This window comes from Kryptolebias marmoratus, linkage group LG16, assembly GCF_001649575.2.
Source record: "Kryptolebias marmoratus isolate JLee-2015 linkage group LG16, ASM164957v2, whole genome shotgun sequence".
In the NCBI taxonomy this organism is placed as follows: Eukaryota; Metazoa; Chordata; class Actinopteri; order Cyprinodontiformes; family Rivulidae; genus Kryptolebias; species Kryptolebias marmoratus.
Window position 1 is genome coordinate 5,182,652 of NC_051445.1, and position 18,307 is coordinate 5,200,958.

General features: G+C 36.6%; 1 protein-coding gene across 2 annotated transcripts; it reads left to right on the forward strand.

Moving 5' to 3' along the window:
• Positions 1–872: 872 nt before the first annotated feature.
• On the forward strand, positions 873–17,314 carry zgc:113232 (uncharacterized protein LOC541546 homolog). Of its 2 annotated transcripts, none has more exons than XM_017428500.3 (26): positions 873–1,060; positions 3,199–3,286; positions 3,674–3,742; positions 3,889–4,046; positions 4,851–4,991; positions 5,756–5,809; positions 5,906–5,959; positions 6,435–6,488; positions 6,665–6,718; positions 7,463–7,516; positions 8,037–8,090; positions 8,364–8,417; positions 8,654–8,707; positions 9,005–9,049; positions 11,272–11,325; positions 11,422–11,475; positions 12,195–12,248; positions 13,507–13,578; positions 13,783–13,818; positions 14,170–14,214; positions 14,349–14,381; positions 14,863–15,009; positions 15,369–15,545; positions 15,917–16,007; positions 16,436–16,513; positions 16,740–17,314. In XM_017428500.3, exons 1-26 carry the CDS (start codon positions 1,040–1,042, stop codon positions 16,949–16,951), a joined length of 2,007 nt encoding a protein of 668 aa, XP_017283989.1. In that variant the 5' UTR covers positions 873–1,039; the 3' UTR covers positions 16,952–17,314. The 2 variants fall into 2 exon arrangements, with proteins under 2 accessions (XP_017283989.1, XP_017283990.1); XM_017428501.3 differs by having other exon boundaries at positions 3,202–3,286.
• The last annotated feature ends 993 nt before the right edge of the window (positions 17,315–18,307 follow it).

The following is an 18,307-nucleotide window of genomic DNA, read 5'->3' on the forward strand; positions in this document are numbered from 1 at the left end:
ACTGCCCCCTATATGTCAAGAGGACAAATAACACCTTTTCTGTTCAAATTGCCAACCCGCCACAGTGGCGTGTGTGTTGATCAAATTCACCCGCCACTTCAAATATTTACCCGCATTTGGCCCGTGGCGGGTGCTAATTTCCACCCCTGCTCACAAGTGACACAGTTACACCACAAGGTCAAAAGGTCACCTGTTTTTGCCTTAATTATTTACTTTTTTCTTTATATCGTAAGTAAACGTGCCATATGTTGAGTAATTAACAGATTCTTGGAAAGTAGATCTCTGTGAGAGGCACTTTATGACTCATTCAAATGTCTGATTTGATTTTGTATGTTTGACGCCAACAACAAATGCCTTTATCTAAAGGTTTCACTTTACACAACAGCAGCCTGTTTAGTTTCAGGATATTATAAACATTACTCTAACATTTTAATGTAATAAAACCTTTAAAGTCTATAGTTGTTCTGGCACTAAAACCCAAAGATTTATTTATTTTTTGTCAAAGAGCTTTTAAGAGTAACTCATGAATCTCTGTATAAAATGAAGTAGCCAATAAATTGTAAATGACAAATTTGATGCTAAACCTGAGTTCATGCAGAATTGTTTGCCTATTTAGTTTCAGTTTTATTATAACATTTATTTGTGATTCAGGTAATGCAGAAAAATGAAATTTCATCCGTTTGTTTTGTTGCCACTTATTTGTACTTCAGATTACGTTATTTTTGTATCCCTGTAATTTAAATGACACATTGGTTTTCCTGATTAGATGCATAATCATGTAGTGACATGCTGGCTGAAGTCTCTATGGTCGTCCTCTGCTAACGCTGCGTTCTGGCGCAGGTATTTGTCACCGAGTTGAGAAGGTGACCCAGTCAGTACCGGGGAGCCTGACGGATCCTGGAGAGGCAGACTGGATGCAGACAGGACAGGGAGAGCCACTGCAGAGATAATGCTGGGGTGAACTGCTCTGGGACAGCTGATCCTGAAAGAGTCCTGTTTGGACCTGGTTCTGGTCTTAGAAGACAGACTGTTCAGCACCATGGGAGCTTCCTGTGACAAGGTAAGAGGAGAGATGGTCTGAGTGGTTCTGCTGCTGTTAACGGAGAACACAAAGGGTCAAACAAAATGCTTTACTGAATTATCTGGATTTAAGTTAGGTAATACAATAGATATATAACTTTAGAACAGCCAGAACTGTTTTTTGTTTTAGGTGGATCAATATTAAAAGTTTACATTTCTATTAACTTCAATGACTCCTTACAAAAACTAACCTGAACAACAAAAAACAACGTATTAGCAGGAGGTGCTGTTGGCAGAAATAATTATTTAGTTTTAATTAAAAGCCCTGTACCTAAAGAGTGCTTCAGGATGTCAGTAGGCATCTTACCAAAAACTTTATTTTTTCTAACTTAAGGTGTTATTTTTTTATGACATGTTGAAGCAGCCTGATTAAAATCAGCAATAAGATGAGCAAAGCCCTATAATTTAATAGTTCATATGTTTTCCAGGTTCCAGGTTTCCTTATTTCTATTTGATGTTTTATGGTTTTATAGGGTGTTTAAGAAATCTTTTTACTAAATGTGCTTCATTTTCCTTATTGTAGGTAAACTGGGAAATATTTATTAATCAGTCATAAATAACATTTCAAAGAAGAATTTACATTCTTTTTTTAATTTTAGGAAACCAGAGTTTTATTCATGTTGCTTTTAAGCTTTTTGCATCTTAATCTTTGTCTTTTTATACTGTAGCATAACAAAGACATTTTCTCTTTCTAAAACAACCCAATTTAAACAAGTAAATTATGAGTGGTGGATAATTCTCACCTCAGGGTCCCAGAGGTCCTACAGTTCAGGATCTTTGGTTCTAACTCCACCCACTGCAAGTGTTTCCAAAATGTCTGAATATTAACTTTTACATAAAGCAAGAAATAATAATAGCAGAGATACAGATGGTTTATTTAAATGTGTGATGGTTAAAATAATTGTGCTTTTAGAACATGCATGTTTTTCAGTGCATTTCCTGAAGGTTTTCCTAGAAGTTCTAAGATTTAAAGCAGAAAACTGTTTTGTGGTTGAGGTTTTCTCCTCACCAACCCTCAGTTTGTTGACTTTGTATACAGTTTGTCTGGTTAAACTCGCAGGTTTTTCCTTGGTTGATGTTCAGCTTCAGGAATGTCAGATGAGTCTGAGAAGATCTCCTGACAAAGAAACCTCAGTCTGCCGAATTCTCACCTAAACACAGAGAGAGTCTCATCTCCAGGCTAATATCTTTCTGCTACCAAGATTCCCTGAACACAAACTGAACTTGAGGCATACCTATTTACTGTTTGACCTCTTGAGACTTTATTTCAGCCCTGAAACAGTTCAAACTCTGTCACAACATAAACAATCAGCACCAAAAACTGACCTAAGCAGTCTAAGCTGAGATGTAGTTTAATCAGTCATGATAATAAGACTGGTTGGAATCAGACTTTACTGGAAAAAATGATTTCATAATTTCTGTGCCGTTTATATCCTTTATCATGCCACTTGACATGTTCAAACTTGAATCTTGGAACATTCATATCAGTGATCTGGAATAAAGTATTAAAAGAAGTAAAAAGCGAATAATGCCCAAACATGACCATCTCTTTTCACCTGAAGCTGCTTTTTTCACAACATCAGGGGTCACTGCACAGCATTTCACCACTCCAAGCAATACATTATAATGAATAAAAGAACCAAATATTTCTATTGTAAATGTATGTACTCTTTCTTGGGATTGGCTGCCATCTTGTCAGTGGCTATCATCTGTCCATGAATGACTGCCACACCATTTTGAAGCTGTTCAAGGACCAGTTAAGCCCAGATGTTAGTTTATCCCCCCGACTGAAACAACTGTAAATGAAGCCCTTAGACAACTAAATAGCTGTTTTAGGAGGATTTGTGATGGTGCTGTTTGTAAAATGGAAGAGTATGTGGTTCCCAACTGCTCCACCATCTATGAAGGACTACTAAAAGTTACAAGAAAATTTCTCCCGTGTCCAAATACTTTGTAGAAGTCCACCGAACCTGCTGTAGTACAGAGAACAGCCTGGTGGTAACTGGCCTTCTGCCATCTGTAAACAGGCACTGCTGCTGACGAATCATTTCTTAATTTATCTGGGAAGTTTTTTTCTCCATCTTTTCACGAGCGTGTCTGGTGTTCATGTGTTTTCAGCAGGGTTCCTTCCTCTCAGGACTCTTTGTGTTTGTGTTGTGCTTCATCTCTTCTCTCTGCCAGGAGGAATATTCTGGATACCACTCAGGTCAGAGGATGCTCAGATCCAATTTTTTTCTGACTCAGTTTGATTTCTTTGGAAAAACATAAAGGCAGTAATAGCTTTAGAATGACCTTGTGTAAAAACTTTGAATATATTTTCTAATTTAAGGTGTACTGGCAAATTATGGGCTGTGTTATTACAATTTAAATGGATCAGCTTTGTTTAAGCTTTTATCTGAACATATTTGTGTCAACACAAACAACTTGTATTACTTTTCCTAGATGTATTTTCTGATGTTTTTATAAGTATGTTTCCTAATCCCAGAGGACTTACTTAATTCAGAATCATTGCCCCAAAGCAACAATCTGCTTTTGCATCATTTTAATTGTGAAATTGGACAAAAATCCCATATTTATCTGCACATCTTTGTAGGTGAAAAACGTGTTTATGAAGAGTCGTCTGCAGTTGACCACTATAACAACATAGGCTCTCGTCAACCTGGTGAGACCAGTATTCGTCACTATTCTTGATTAAGAGCAATTATAACCTCTACCAGAATGCAAACTGACAGTTGACAGATGTTTTCACAGAAAACTAGGACCATCATTTGTAAAAATAAAGTTTAAAGCTTTATCTTGTTCTCTCAGAGTATCAGCCTGAGCCGACTCATTACTATGATGAAGACCAGCGACCAGAGGAGGAGGGATATGACCCCCCCAGAGTAACCATGATAACCGAGGACATCTTTCCCTTCGAGACCATCACTGAGTCCCACTACGCGAAGGAGGACACCGAGACCATGCAGGTGGGTAGCTCATCTCTGAAAAGAATTAAATTTAAATCAATAAAACATATATTATTTAAATTTGCCACTTTGCAAAACAAGTATTAAATAAAGAACACAGAGCTTCTGAAAGTCTCACAAGTAGATCAACTCTGTAGGATGACGTGACTAAAAGCTCCACGTGAGCTGCTGATTTAACCTTGTGGTGAGATTGTGGTTTCTAATGCCTGTATTTTATTTTGAAAGGACCATCTTTAAGTTGTCACTAGGAGTCGCCAAAAACAGTGTTGAAATACCAGACAGGAAACTTTATTAAATCTCTGCCTTTAATAGTTATAATATCTTATTTTAAGTAAACTTAACCACAACATCCAACCTTTTGAATGGAATCAAGGTATCGATACGACACCAACAGACCTGTTTATAAACAGTAAGTTATCTTTAAGTAAAAAATTAGGTGTGGTTTTGCAGTACATGCTACACAGAAGGTATTTAGTCTGTATTTATCAGTGGTTGGTACTGTAGTATATGAATGCAAATGTGTGATATGTATGCAACTGGTTCAGCCAGCAAGGAACTGCATCATAAATTTGTTGCTTATAGCATCTTGGCATATCTGGGGCTCAAAGCTCATGGAGAACTTCAGTTCCTTAAAGATACTGGAAGTAAACAGGAACAATTATACAGTATGTGATGTACGCATTAGATACAGAAAAGAAGAATTAGGAAACAAATTTGTTCCAAAAAATAAATACAGAGTTATACTGAGTTATAAACTCCTGTTGTCAAATAAAAACAAAACCAATCAACCATGTCATGTTTCAGGTGCCGTTTAAGTTCCCAGCAGGTCCAGATACTGATTCATCAGAGGAGTCTGGAGGGGACGCAGCACTCGGAGCAGAAGGACCAACAGAGTGTGACTGCGAACCTGGAGAGCCCGGTTTTGCTGGTTTTGCAGGACCAAAGGTACCAGTTCATCATTTTAGTCTCTTTATTTTAAACTGCAGCCTGCTAACTAAAACAAAGAGACACATGAAGATCTGCACTTTCTCGTGTAAACATCAAACTGTTTGTCAAGATAAAGGTGCATTGTTGTCCTGAGAAACAAGTGAACTCAAAGCTGTTGGAAATAATTTGACAAGACATTTATCAACCATTTAACGAAACCTTTAAACTGTAAAATGATGTTGTTTATTGATTCCACTGAACATCTCCTTCCTTACAAATTTATTTTAATATTTTCTGAATGAAAACAAATAAAGGCCAACAATAAAGATGTGCCACTGATTTTACAAGTTAAAAAAAGGTTGAAAAACATTAAAATGTTTGTTCATTTTTTTTGCTGCACTTATTTCTAATGAGTTGTTGTATTTACTGTTTACATTGATTGTTCACTAATGAGAAACAACACATCAGCATTTTTCATCTATAGTAAGAAATACACATGTTGTACTCCCTGAAGTACTTTACTCATATGATGCATTTGCATACTATTAGAACTTTACTAGATTTCAGTGCACAAGCTCATATAATATATATTAATATGATCCTAAACTGTTTTCTTAGACGCCTGTGCTTATCTAAATTTTAATTTTTATATGTGAACATTTAGGTTCTCACAAATGTTCAGGACATTTTTAGAACATTTCAACACTTCAACATGTGTGTGTGTGATAGCAGAAGTTTCATCTGATCTGCAGTTCCTCTGATTCTTTTTGTCTGCCTGTCAGGGATCGAGAGGCCTGCAGGGTCAAACTGGTCTGCCAGGGATTCAAGGCAGGGAGGTGAAAGTCTAAACTCACCAGCTACATGTTTGTTAATGACAGCATTTGCATGTTTTCTTTTGTATTAATCTAATAAACACATGATGGGCATTCTAGGGTTATAAAGGAACCAAAGGAGTTCAGGGAAGAGGAGGAGACACTGGACCAGCGGTGAGTAGATCGAGTGACAGCAGATGCAATAATTGCATCATGCATTACAACCTATGTTGATAAAGTTTACCTCCCATACCCAGTCCAGTAACTGACTTTATTATAGTAAACATTAACTGAAAGTAAAAGTAGAAAAGATAAAAAGTCATTACCTAATTATAGCTGCTGTAAACTAAGTAAAAGTGAAAGCAAAGAGCATGAGAATGAATGAAAATAAACATTTTATTTTAGCTTGAAAAAGGCCTTATTATTTCCTTAAGAATCAGTATTTTGCTTTTTCTTACGTGTTAATTAGAGACATTTGAAAGTGTTTCAACAACTGTTTTAAATAGCATGATTCATTCATTTTCTAATATTTGTATTAGAGGATATCTGAGATGTAGTATATTTGAAACACGTACTGCCAGATTACGCACAGTAGCTGTTCTGCTTGTTGATTACTGTGAATCACTTTGAGTTTGGATTGTGTTTGCAGGGAGACGTCGGACCCGAAGGAGATGAAGGAGCTTCTGGTTTCTCTGGAGGGATGGTAACTTCACCAATCCAGAACTCGCAAAGTTAAAATCTGTCACCTAGATTTTCAGTTAATATGAACACACTGTGTAATTTCAACATTAACTGTGAAAATACTCCTATTACAGTGTCTCTCAAATCACTACCTGAGCTATATATGAAAAAAAAATATATATATTTTTTTTTCGTCAGGGAGATCCTGGACTTCAAGGGAACCCAGGCGAGCGTGGAGAACTCGGTCTGAAGGTGAACATACACTAACATACCTGTAACAACTCATAGCTGAATCAACCCATCATAGCTGAATAAGGGGTGGCTTATTTTAGCTCATTTTAAGCCATGAAAATGTAGTCACATATAAAATGTCCCTGATTTTAGCAACATTGTGCAGATGAAAAAAGCCTGAGGTGCAAACTAAAGGATATTTTTGTGTATAAAGTAACTTTGAGGTGGTACTGAAAGCCAAATTAATATCGTCCAAACTGATTAAATGATAAGACGATGTGGTCCAAAGACAACAGTCCCTGTCTTCAAACACTTCAGCTGGGACTGAGACACCTTCTTGCTGTCTTGGTGTGATTTATTAAAAGGACCAAGGCAGCATGGGGGGTTAAAGTCAACCCACTGTTGTTACACCTCTAAGCCAGTGATTCCCAACCCTGGACTTTGAGGAACATTATCCTGCATGTTTTAGCTCTTTTCCCTGCTTTGACACTGGGTGATTAACAAGCTTCTGCAGACATTGATTACATTCTGAAAAGCAGGGAAACAATGAGAACATGCAGGATAGAGTTCGTCAAGGACCAGGGTTGGGAACCACTGCTCTAAGCCACCAAGCAGGTTGGTAACAGAGCTGTAAGGGTCAGTGCATGAAGGGTGACCTGGCATCGCGGCTTGAGGGTGTGAGATCGTGATGGCAGACACTCTGTGCAGCGTAGTTTACCATGTAATGTAATGTTAAATTAATCCGGTGTTTCCGCCTGTCGACAGGGGGACGTCGGTATGGAGGGCCCTCGCGGAGGAGTCGGCGCTCCTGGTGAGACTGTAAGGAACAACAACTTCCTGTCGGCCTGGTTGTGGTAGAAAGTTCAAATTTCTCATAAGTAATCTGAAATGCCTTATTGAACTTAAACACACAAACAGTTTTGAGTTCAAATAAAAACACCTGCCATCCTCTGAGGCAACCTGATTGTTTACATGTTCTGGAAACCACCGAGATCTCTCTCCACCAGCTGCTCTGTTGTTGCTGCTCTCAGGACGCCACCAACCGGGTGGCGCTTAAAAAGAGCCTGGGGGGGAATTTGGGAGTTTACCACCCAGCAACTGTTGTAACTGTTAAATCAACCTAACCCTTCAATTAGGGCTCACCTCCAGTCAGACATTTCTTTTAAAAGGCTTTTTACTTCATGTCTTTAAATTTACTTTCATTTTCGATGACCAGCAGAGGCCACTGTTTCTGCAGCCACCAAAAATGTCTGTGACTCCGTCAGTTTTTACAGATACTGAGGTACAGTTTGGTGTGGTAGCAGCTGACAGCCAATTTATTTATTTCAATTTATTTCAGGGGCCTAGTGGTGACCCAGGTTCCCCAGGATCAAAAGGAGGTAGAGGTATCAAGGTAACACAGGTTTTTCTTTGTTTTTGGCCTCAGCATGGATGCATGCATACATATAAAAAAAGCATAAGCACTCAATGAATTTAATAGTCATGTAAAAATAAACCATTAGCAAAGAAGGATACATATTGTTTATTAAAATAAATAAATATTAACTGATCACCTGTCATCTGATGTTTGAATTCTATTCGTAATTCCATATATTTTTAATATGGTAAATAACCTTGTTAGGTTTTTTTTAAATAATTAGTTTCTTCACTCGTGATTGTTGTTCAGGGGTCTCATGGTGACCAAGGCAAGCAGGGTCTTCGAGGAAAAGATGGACCAAAGGTAACGAGCTCAAACTTAAAGCTCTGGAATGCATAATATCCTGTACATTTCCTCAGACATTCAGCTGAATGATGCAATTACAAACTGAGGCTAACAACTTTCAGATTTGTGCAAAGTTTATGGGTAAAATTATTTAAAATTCTCAGTACAATAAAGATTCACATTTCTTGTTTTATTTGTTTTGTTCTGCTGTGTTTTAAGACATTAAACATTGTTTGGTTTATTTCCTCTCACAGGGTCAGACCGGAGCACCAGGGTTTCCAGGAGACGTTGGTGAACGAGGCTACTCTGTGAGATTAAACTTCTTTCACTTTAAAATGTTTCCAAACTTTCAAACAACACCACAAGGATGATGTATTTTAAGTTGGACTCTCTCAACATTTGTGTTTGTTTGCTTTTACTCACAAGTTTGGTTATTTTCTGTCATCTCTGCTCGGTGAAGCGTCAAGTTCTACTAGTCTTTAAAGTTTGTCCATTTTTAGTTATTATTTTGTTTCTCTCAGCAGAAATCCAGCTTTTAAAATGTTCCCACTTTTGTATTATTTTTAAAATAGTTTTTATAATTGATTTCTGTCATTTTCTCTCAGGGTTATCCAGGACAACCAGGAGCTGTTGGACCAAATGGACCAAAAGTACAAACACGCAGACATTTCAACTCTTGTTTTTTAATTTGGCTCTCTGCTGATATTTCTGTGAGGTTGTTTACCAGATAAAACCACATCCATCTGGGTCAGACATGATGTGTGTGGATGTGCATGGTATTTTCCAGACACTTGTCTGTCTCACTTTAGAGAGTTTTGCTTTTGCTTCCCTGCCTGTAGTTAACAGCTGTTAACTACAGGCAGGAAGTAGAAAAGTCATTGATAGTTTGCTAAATTATTAAGATGAAATATTATCCCACTATTTTTGGTGATCTTCTCATATTGTACACAAACTATCAACAACATTTCTTATTTACTTTACATTTTAGAAGGCTGTGATAACATAAGTTGTTTTCACATCACTGAAACATTATCAGATATATCAGGAAAATTAAACGATAATAACTGTAAACCCCAACCTCACAAGATAAAATCTGAAAGGAAAATGGAAAAGTGGATGAACATATCAACATGTTATTAACATTGTAGCCCACTGTCACCCTCCCAGCAGGGATAGAGCCAGTGTTTAATCTGATGAGCTATTTCAGAACAGGTAATGTAGTAACTGTGGTTCAATATATCAGATATAAATTGGTTATTTAAAGTTTATGTGAATGAGTCTTACTATAGTGCAATCATCTGAAATAAATTAGGAATTTAACAACACGTTTCTGTCTGTAGATTGTCTTAAAAGTCACAAATGGACATTTTAATGTTACACTGACATTTCACAAAAACTAACCTTTAGGTTATAACAGTTTTCAGAAAACAAGCATATTTAGTCAAAAAGTCACATGTTGATCAAGAAGCACAAGGTCAGAGTTCATTTCCCTCCTGTGAAATTGAGAAAGTGAAACCTTGTTTTGTTTTTGTTTTCTGTGATAGTAAACACAAAGCGTGTGTTAGTCAGAGCATAATTCCCCCATGAAGACTAAAAACAAACAAACAAACAAACAAAATATTCTTAAAATCTTCTTTCTTATCAATCGTATGAATGACAAGTCAGGGCTGCCCCTGCTTTTTTTATTTCAAATATCAAGAGTACAACAATTGCTCAAAGATTTTTTTAATGTAGTTTTGCTTTTACTTGTAAATATAGTGTGATGTGCTCATAGTAAAAGAAAGTATGTCAATCTGAAAGTTAAAATATGACAGCTATGTCTAAGTTATAATCACACTGTCTGCAGTGAATCACAGACAGTCCCTGAAATTTCTCTCATTTAATCTTTGTACAGTCATTAGAAGTGACAAACACTGAGGCAACATAATCACATGCACAGAGTTGTCTACAAATAAGATGTTTGTGTTTTTGTTTCATTTCCATAAATGCAGAGTTTTGTGCATCGGTTTGTTTTGGGAACATTTGGGAATATTCTTTGTATTTAACCAAAAACCCTGAAACAGAAACTAAAACTGCAGCCATGCAAAGATAAATGTTGTTTTAGTAAACTAAAACCAAATAAAGTACAGGAAACAAATGCAAATGAAAGTAAAAGTAGAAGTATGTTGAGGTAAAGGTGCTTTTGCTTTTGTTATTATGGAGCTTTAATTAGCACAGAATTACATCAATAACCTGTTTAATTTGCCTGACTCCAACACATAGATTAGATTGGACTGCAGATCCTACACCTAATAATATGAAATATATGCTGTGCTTTTTTAGTCCCACACACATTCTTTCACTGATGAAACACTGAAGACAACAAGGTTCGATGCTTCAGAGTAAAAGCTGGGATTGCCAGGGATTTGATTTCAGCTTTACCTCCTGAGCCACAGCCGTGATAAACCTCAGTTTTCACAAAATACTTTTAAATGATGATGAGTTAAAGTACAGGATTGACAAAGTGTTTTTCTATCCCAGCCAAAGAGTTAAACTGTTTAACTGCTCTGCCCTTTGCTTTACGCGTAGAATCAAAGACCGATGGAATAATTATCATAATGATCTAATCGTAGCTTTGTTTTAAAGTTGTTGTTGTTTGTTGGAAAATCAAAAAGATAAATCCTGTTTGACAACCACTTTCAGAACATCTGGCAGTTTTAGTAAATGATGAGAAAACTTCCCCTGAGATCTTTGCTCGACAGAATTTGACATATTAATCATGATTAAATATGATCTTTTTGTAGTAAGTAGTTTTTTCCACTTCTATAGTGCTTATTGAATATATTTATTCTTGTAATGTGTGTTTGTTTGTTTGTTGTTTTTTGTCTCTCAGGGCACTAAAGGTCAAGAAGGCCTTCCAGGCAGTGATGGTGAACCTGGAGAGGACGTAAGTGGATAAATTCAGGGTCACAAACTAATATGAACCATCCAGTAAACTGTTTTTATGTAAAAACTGCCTTTTTTTGGCTTTTTGCCTTCATAGGGTCCAATAGGAGTCCCGGGGGTGATAGGAGAGCCTGGACCATTTGGTGTTAAGGTAAATAAGTTGAATGGTTTGCTCAGTATTTCACCTTTTTTGGCTCGTATCTCAGCAACAATTACTTGTTCTAAACTCACATAAACCTTCCTCTGTTACCATCTTTATCACAGAATCATGACAAGGCCTTGAATGATTCATTAATGCCATCATTTAAATATTAAATGCAGCGATAAATATTAGCCTCATCTTCAGGGCTGCAGGTTGGAACGAAAATGCTTCAAAGCAGCAGCTCCAGAATCTACACTGAAACTGGTTCAAAACGCTGAATTTATCTGATGAATTCTTCAAAGCTTATAGATTATAGATTATAAGACTCTAAAGGTAAATGTTTCCTTCAGGGAAATCCCTCCAGATTTGTTTTACTGTGACTAAACTGGGAAATTTAAAAGTCAGTGTTTTTTTTAGAAGCAATTGGAAAAGCGCCATCACCCACAACCGTTTTCATTGGAACGCTCTCCATCATCAAGCAGCATAACATCATAACCATAACACCCCTAGATTTGTTTTCTTTATAAAAGTCTTAACAAGTGTGAGACCCAGCATTTCCTTACAGGATTTCAAGAAGTTTCTTCTCCAAATAAACAAACAAAACCAGCATAAGTTCATAGTTCTTTTACTTTTAAAGAAAACAAATGTAGTGTAAAATATTATAAACTTGCATGTAGTTTCAGACATGCTCCTCCTTTCACTTGTTTATAAATGTATTTTCATTCCAGGGTAGCAAAGGTGATCGTGGTGTAAGAGGGCCTCGAGGCAGAGTGGGCAGAGTGGTGAGTCAACATCAGATAACTGAGAGCAGCAGTTTACTAAGTTTACTAGCAGTAAACTAAGGAAAGAAACAAGTTCAGACAGAAAAAATCTCCCTACTTCCTCAGAACTTCTCGTATGTCTCGAAGAAAGACAATAAAGGTTTTGATTGTGTTCCTCATGTATGTTATTTCTGAAGAAAAGCCCCAGCTTAGTCACACAATGTCAGACAAACATCTTTTAACTGTAAAACTGCTGGTGTGTGTCTGCAGTCGAGTTTGTTTTTGTAAAAAAAAAAAATTGAGATAAAACTTTTTTAGAAAAAAACAGATACCTGAATCACACATCTGCACTATAAGTTAAACTCTTATTTGTTCACACTGTCCCCTGATCAGGGATTCACAAAGACCATTCAGGAGAAACATTATATTGTGAAAATAAGAAGATCAGACATGTAGATCTGTTGGACTTTTAGGACAAAAACACAATCATTTTCTTTTCTGTTTGCTGTGGGTCTGAGAGGTCAAAAGTTAGGGCCTCAGCTTTATTAGTATTTAAGTTTTGTCCATCCAGAATTTGACAAAGTCAAGACAGAGAGATGTGGAAACTGAAGGGAGTCCAAGGAAGACCATAATAAAGAATTAAACTGGGCCTATTATAGATACTTGTGGTGCACCACAAGAAATTTGCAGGATTTTACAGAAGGGCTGTTCTTTGTTTTGTTTTCTTTTCTCAGACTTGTTTTATTCTTGAAAAGTCCAAGAGGCACTTCCTGTTTTCGAAACTGTTTCAGTAAAAATGTCAGACCACTTAAAAAAATCCCCACTTAAACTTTCTGCTTTACTGTTGGAACTGGCACCATTTGGTATGAATAACTCTCTAAATTATTCACTTCTTCTTTTAACTTGTCTTGTCAAAAGCAGCTTGTCTGACACTGTCCATTAACTTCACTTTAATAAAGTTTAAGATCATCCTCAAAAACCAAATCTTCTCACTTTGTTTGCTCTAATAAAACAGAGTAGAGTACAGAGTAGACTTTTCAGTGTTTTTACTTTTTTCTTTGTAGTAAAGTAAAGTTGATCTTGTTTGTTTTGTCATAATTTTCTGAAATATCACATTGAATAATTTGCAATATTTCTATTTTAAGTTAATTAAAGCACATTCACATCAGGTAGTATCTTAAAAGTTTATAAAACACAAGAGAAGAAATTGAAAAGGCTAGTGCTAAAAGTTATATAAACAACACAAATTTGTTGGTCTTTTTGTTTTGTTATTGAACAGGGAGGTCAAGGAGGGCCTGGAGATGCTGGCATGCCTGGAAAACCAGGACCAAAGGGCCTCCAGGGCCAGATAGTGAGTACACACAACTCCAAACCGTCTACAACACAATCACCACATCTGGAAAGGCATCAATAATGCAGAAAAGTATATACAGGTTTAGAACATATATATGTGCTGTATATAACTTTACTGACAAGTTTATTGTTCTGAAAGTGTGTATGTCTTTAATATATGTTTGTGTTTGTAGAGTAAGTTTGACTAATGTTTGTCATTCAGGGGTTCAAAGGTGAAACAGGACCAGACGGTGAGAAGGTGAGGATTTTTAAGACATTTTAAGATTTGAGATATATCTTGGTCAAACATACTTATGAACTCAGGAAGTTTGGTGTTGGGTCAGCACCTTTTGAAAGAGAAATAACCTTTTGATGTGTGAACTTATAATATATATGGGTCATAAAGGACATTCAAACCATACTGACCTTAATGTCTGAAGGGAATTCCCCGCCATTTGTTGACATTTTTTTAGTCCCCTTCTACTTCCTGTTTTTTTTTATTTTTACAAAGTGTTGTCTTATTTTAAATTAGTCAGCTGTTGTTTTCATGAAACTTCTGACTTATCACAACTTCTTTATTTCATCACACTTAGAGTTTTTTTTTTTTTAGGGTGCAGCAGGGAGGAAAGGCATTAAAGGAGACAGAGGACAAAAGGTAATTCTATGAGTTCAAATCAGGCGACAAACCTGTTGTTTTGCTTCATGTACACACAGTTGTAATTTCCCTTTTTTACAAATGTGGGGATTTACAAATGACTTGTTTGTTCCTTCTTACAATTTAACCATCAGGGAGCCAAGGCTGATCGCGGTGACAAAGGACAGGTGATCACATCATTTCTATTCAATATATATTTATGTCATAGAAATTCACACATATCAAAGTGGATCTAGAAAGTTTCTGATTTAGAAAGCCGACCCAGTAATAAGTTTACTATAAATCTGTGATATAGCCTGAAAACATGCCAAAAAAATAGATATTTTGTAGTTTAACTACAACATAAGCTGTAGATTTGTGATTACTGTTTAAAGTTTTTATGAATTAAAATTAAAGATTCTGTTTCAACAAAAATCTCCCCAAAATAAATTCTGGGGTCTGAATCCTAAATGTCCAATTTTATCTTGATTACTAGTTTTAAATACAGTGAATTACCAAAAAAACATTCACACCACAAACATTTATGGGTGCTGTAGTGTAAGTCGCTTGGAGTTTTACTGTGTAAAGTAAAAACAGAGATTAATTAGCAGAATAATCATGGTAGATATTCTCCCTTACCTCTCTGTCGCTTCTTATTTTTACTTAAAGCGAGGACCAAAAGGCACGGTGGGCCGAACTGGCAGTCCGGGCCCCGTAGGACCACCTGGCATGCCAGGGGCCAGAGGAGACCGAGGTCCAATTGGTGACCTGGGAGTTAAAGGTCGAGCGGGACAAAAAGGAGTCCAAGGTCCATCTGTGAGTAAGATCAGCATGAAGGGGGGAGCTTAAAGACCAGATGTCCTTGGAACTGCTACAGATCTCTGATTATAATAAATAAATCTGTAGACTGTTATTTCTGTATTTCTGTTTTCGTGCATGTCAATGGACAACACAAGCATGTTGATAAATTAAAGGAATTGTAGGTACAGTTATACATTTATATCAGGTGGTAAATTCTATATTTTCCAGCTGTGTTGAATCTGTTTATTCTGCCTGCTGCAGGTTTTATATGTGTTTACTGACTCACTGAAAAACATTTCATTTAAGCTAAAAAACACTGGTGTTTCTTTATCAGTGATGCTGAGAAGCTAAACCATGTGGTTTTGGTCTTGCAGGGTCCTGGTCTGACAGATGAGCAGGTCTTGCAGATCTGTAAAGATGTGGTCCGAGCCCAGCTCTCCCAGTACGCCCCCTCAATTCAAGCCAAGTGTGCCCAGGGCTGTCCCATCAACGACCGGACTCTAATTGGACCTCCAGGAGGCCGAGGACAACCAGGACCACCAGGCAGAGCTGTAGGTTTTTCTCCAGGTTCACATAAACTGATAGAATGAGTGTCAGCTCATTTCTCCAGATCTTTGTTTGATTTCCTGACCAGACTGTGGAGAGTATTTAAGGTTTTAACTGTAGTTTATTTCTGCCAACACTGTTCCACAACAAAGTTCAGTCCAGCAGCACATAAGATATGTTTCTTAAATTAGTAAATGAAAGCAGAGAACAGTAAAACATGTTTGTAAGTATTTTCTCATCAGTTTGATAGATTTCAATATTGCATCTCATCGACTGCTAAAAGTGTTGATCTTATATCAGTTATATTAGTTCTTGAAGTGCCTGTGAAATAAAAAAAAAAGTCTAAATCAACATTATCTGTGTTTCTGTCCATCAGGGTAAAGCAGGAAAAGCTGGAGAAAAAGGATCCAGGGGTGTTCAAGGTGACAGAGGGGCAGAAGGACAGAAAGGAGCTCAGGGTGGTAGAGGTAAATGTTTCTGTTCATATTAAACCTGAAGGCTAATGATTCCCCAGTTTCTCCCTTATTAAACTCACAAAGAAGGTCAAGTTTATGAATAAACTCAGAACAGTTTTCTCTTTTATTTCTCTTATTAGTCATTTTAATCAGGATTGTTTTTGCAGCTGATTTTTTTTTGAGAAATTGCATTAAATATTGTTCCTACATTCATTTACTAACTGGCTAAAACGAACAGCTCTAGCTCCTGATGTCTCCTACACCTGTCACATGTTACAGACCACATATTTGAGCTGAATGCCTGGTTAAGGACACATTAAGCAGCATTTTCTCTTCATATATAAATTCACAGCCTTTGTTCTGCTGCTTGCTGCTTTGAGTCAGGACTTTTCTCAAAAGCCCCATGTTTTTTTTTTTCCCATTTGTTTTTTTGTGAACAGGTCAGAAGGGACCTAAAGGCATCACAGGTGATCCAGGGACAGGCCTGCCAGGACCTGACGGACCACAGGGACTCAGAGGTGACATAATCTTCTTCCTGCTTCCTGATTTTTATGCAAAGCTGCTGAACTAATTGTGTATAAATTACCAGGAGGGTTTTTCCCCCTGGTTACTGGGATTTTAGTTTTTTTTTTGTGGATGTTAAAAAGTGTTTTTATTCCACTTTGTAACATAGTAAACACAAAGAGTTTCTAATTTGCTTTTGTTGACGGATCTAATTTTCTAAATCTCTGTGACATTTTCCAGGTTTGCCAGGTCACCCAGGGGAAGCTAAAAATGGGATGGAGGGTTCTCGCGGACCTCGGGGCTTCCCTGGTCTGGTGGGTCCACCTGGTGTGGTGGGAATCCCAGGAGTGCCGGGGTTTTGTGAGGCACGAGACTGCAGTATTCATGCACCAGTGATGCGCAAGGAGCAGGGTCTGGTGAAAGGACCTGTGAGTTCAGACATCCAACTCTGAACACAAGCACCAAGTACCTCCATGGAAGAACAAATTCTCTGGAGTCCTCTTAGTTTATCCCAGCCGTAAACTTGCACAGTAACTCCTTTCAAATGATTAAAATCCTGTTTTCTGCAATTCAGGCAATAATTTGATTGTTAACTGAGATCAGCTTGTGTTCAGTGTGGTGATCAGTTTAGGGTTCTTTGCAAAAGAACACTGCTACAGTTTGAGTTTAAAATTATAGATTTGATGTGTTAAATTTTGATAAAACCATATTTTTTTTCCTTTTCCTCCTAAAGAATGAATAAACAACTATGTAAATATTATGTAAGTACATGTACTGTATTTGTTTCTGATAAACTGTCTGATTTTTCTTTTGAACAGTGTCAGCTCTGAAATTTTTATGACTAATATGTGTTTCTTTATTTGTTTTGGTGACAAATCCTTGAAGTAACCAGATCAGTAAGTCTTTACCAACATCAGATCAAGCTGATGTTTAAACCAGTTAAAGTGTAAATCTTTTAGTCTTTGACAGAAATGTTAACTTTCTGAAACAATTATATTCACCTTGTGATTTTAAAAAATATATTTTAGAACATTACAGTACCATTTGGGTGGCAGAATATACAGATTTATGCAGTTTTAATGTGAAATATGAATTGATAATCTACTCCGAGAATCCAGTTAGGCTTAAAAGGAGCAAAGAACATGTGTTTTTAATCATTATTTTATCTGTTTTTACCTTTTTAATTTTAATTAAGCTTAAATTTTAACAGACATCATGCTTAAATAATTGCGAACTTTAATAAAAAAGTCATTTACAAATGCAGTAATTCCCACCACTAAGTGAGTTGATCTAAAGTTAAAGTTAATCTAAACAGTGACTTCAGTGGTGATGACTCAATTCTCATGTTGTTATTGAGTATGCTGCATTTTATGTATTGTGTTATTATCAAATAAAATAATTATCAGAATGCTCATTAAGTGATTCAAAGGTTATAAACTGTTTTTATTGTTTCACTTTGAGTCAGAAAACAGAACAGCAACAGCATGAGTAAACAACTCCAAAAGTTTTTCTCCACAATTTTAAAGGCAGTTTACAAGTCTGTAAGGACAACATTGAAATGCATTTGAATTTGGAGGGTGCGACAAGAATAGCATTTAAAAATACTTAATTTGGAGGCAAATACTTGGAAATGATTTGAAGTTCAGAGGTAAAACGGTGTGCTTAGCTGAGGTGTTTTTCTAAATTTCATGGTTTTACATACTGATAAACCATAAAAAAGGTCATAGAACAAAAATACAGACATACAGATATGTTCAATTTTATGGCACAAAGATGGAAAATAGCACCACAGTTTAAACTTTGCATAG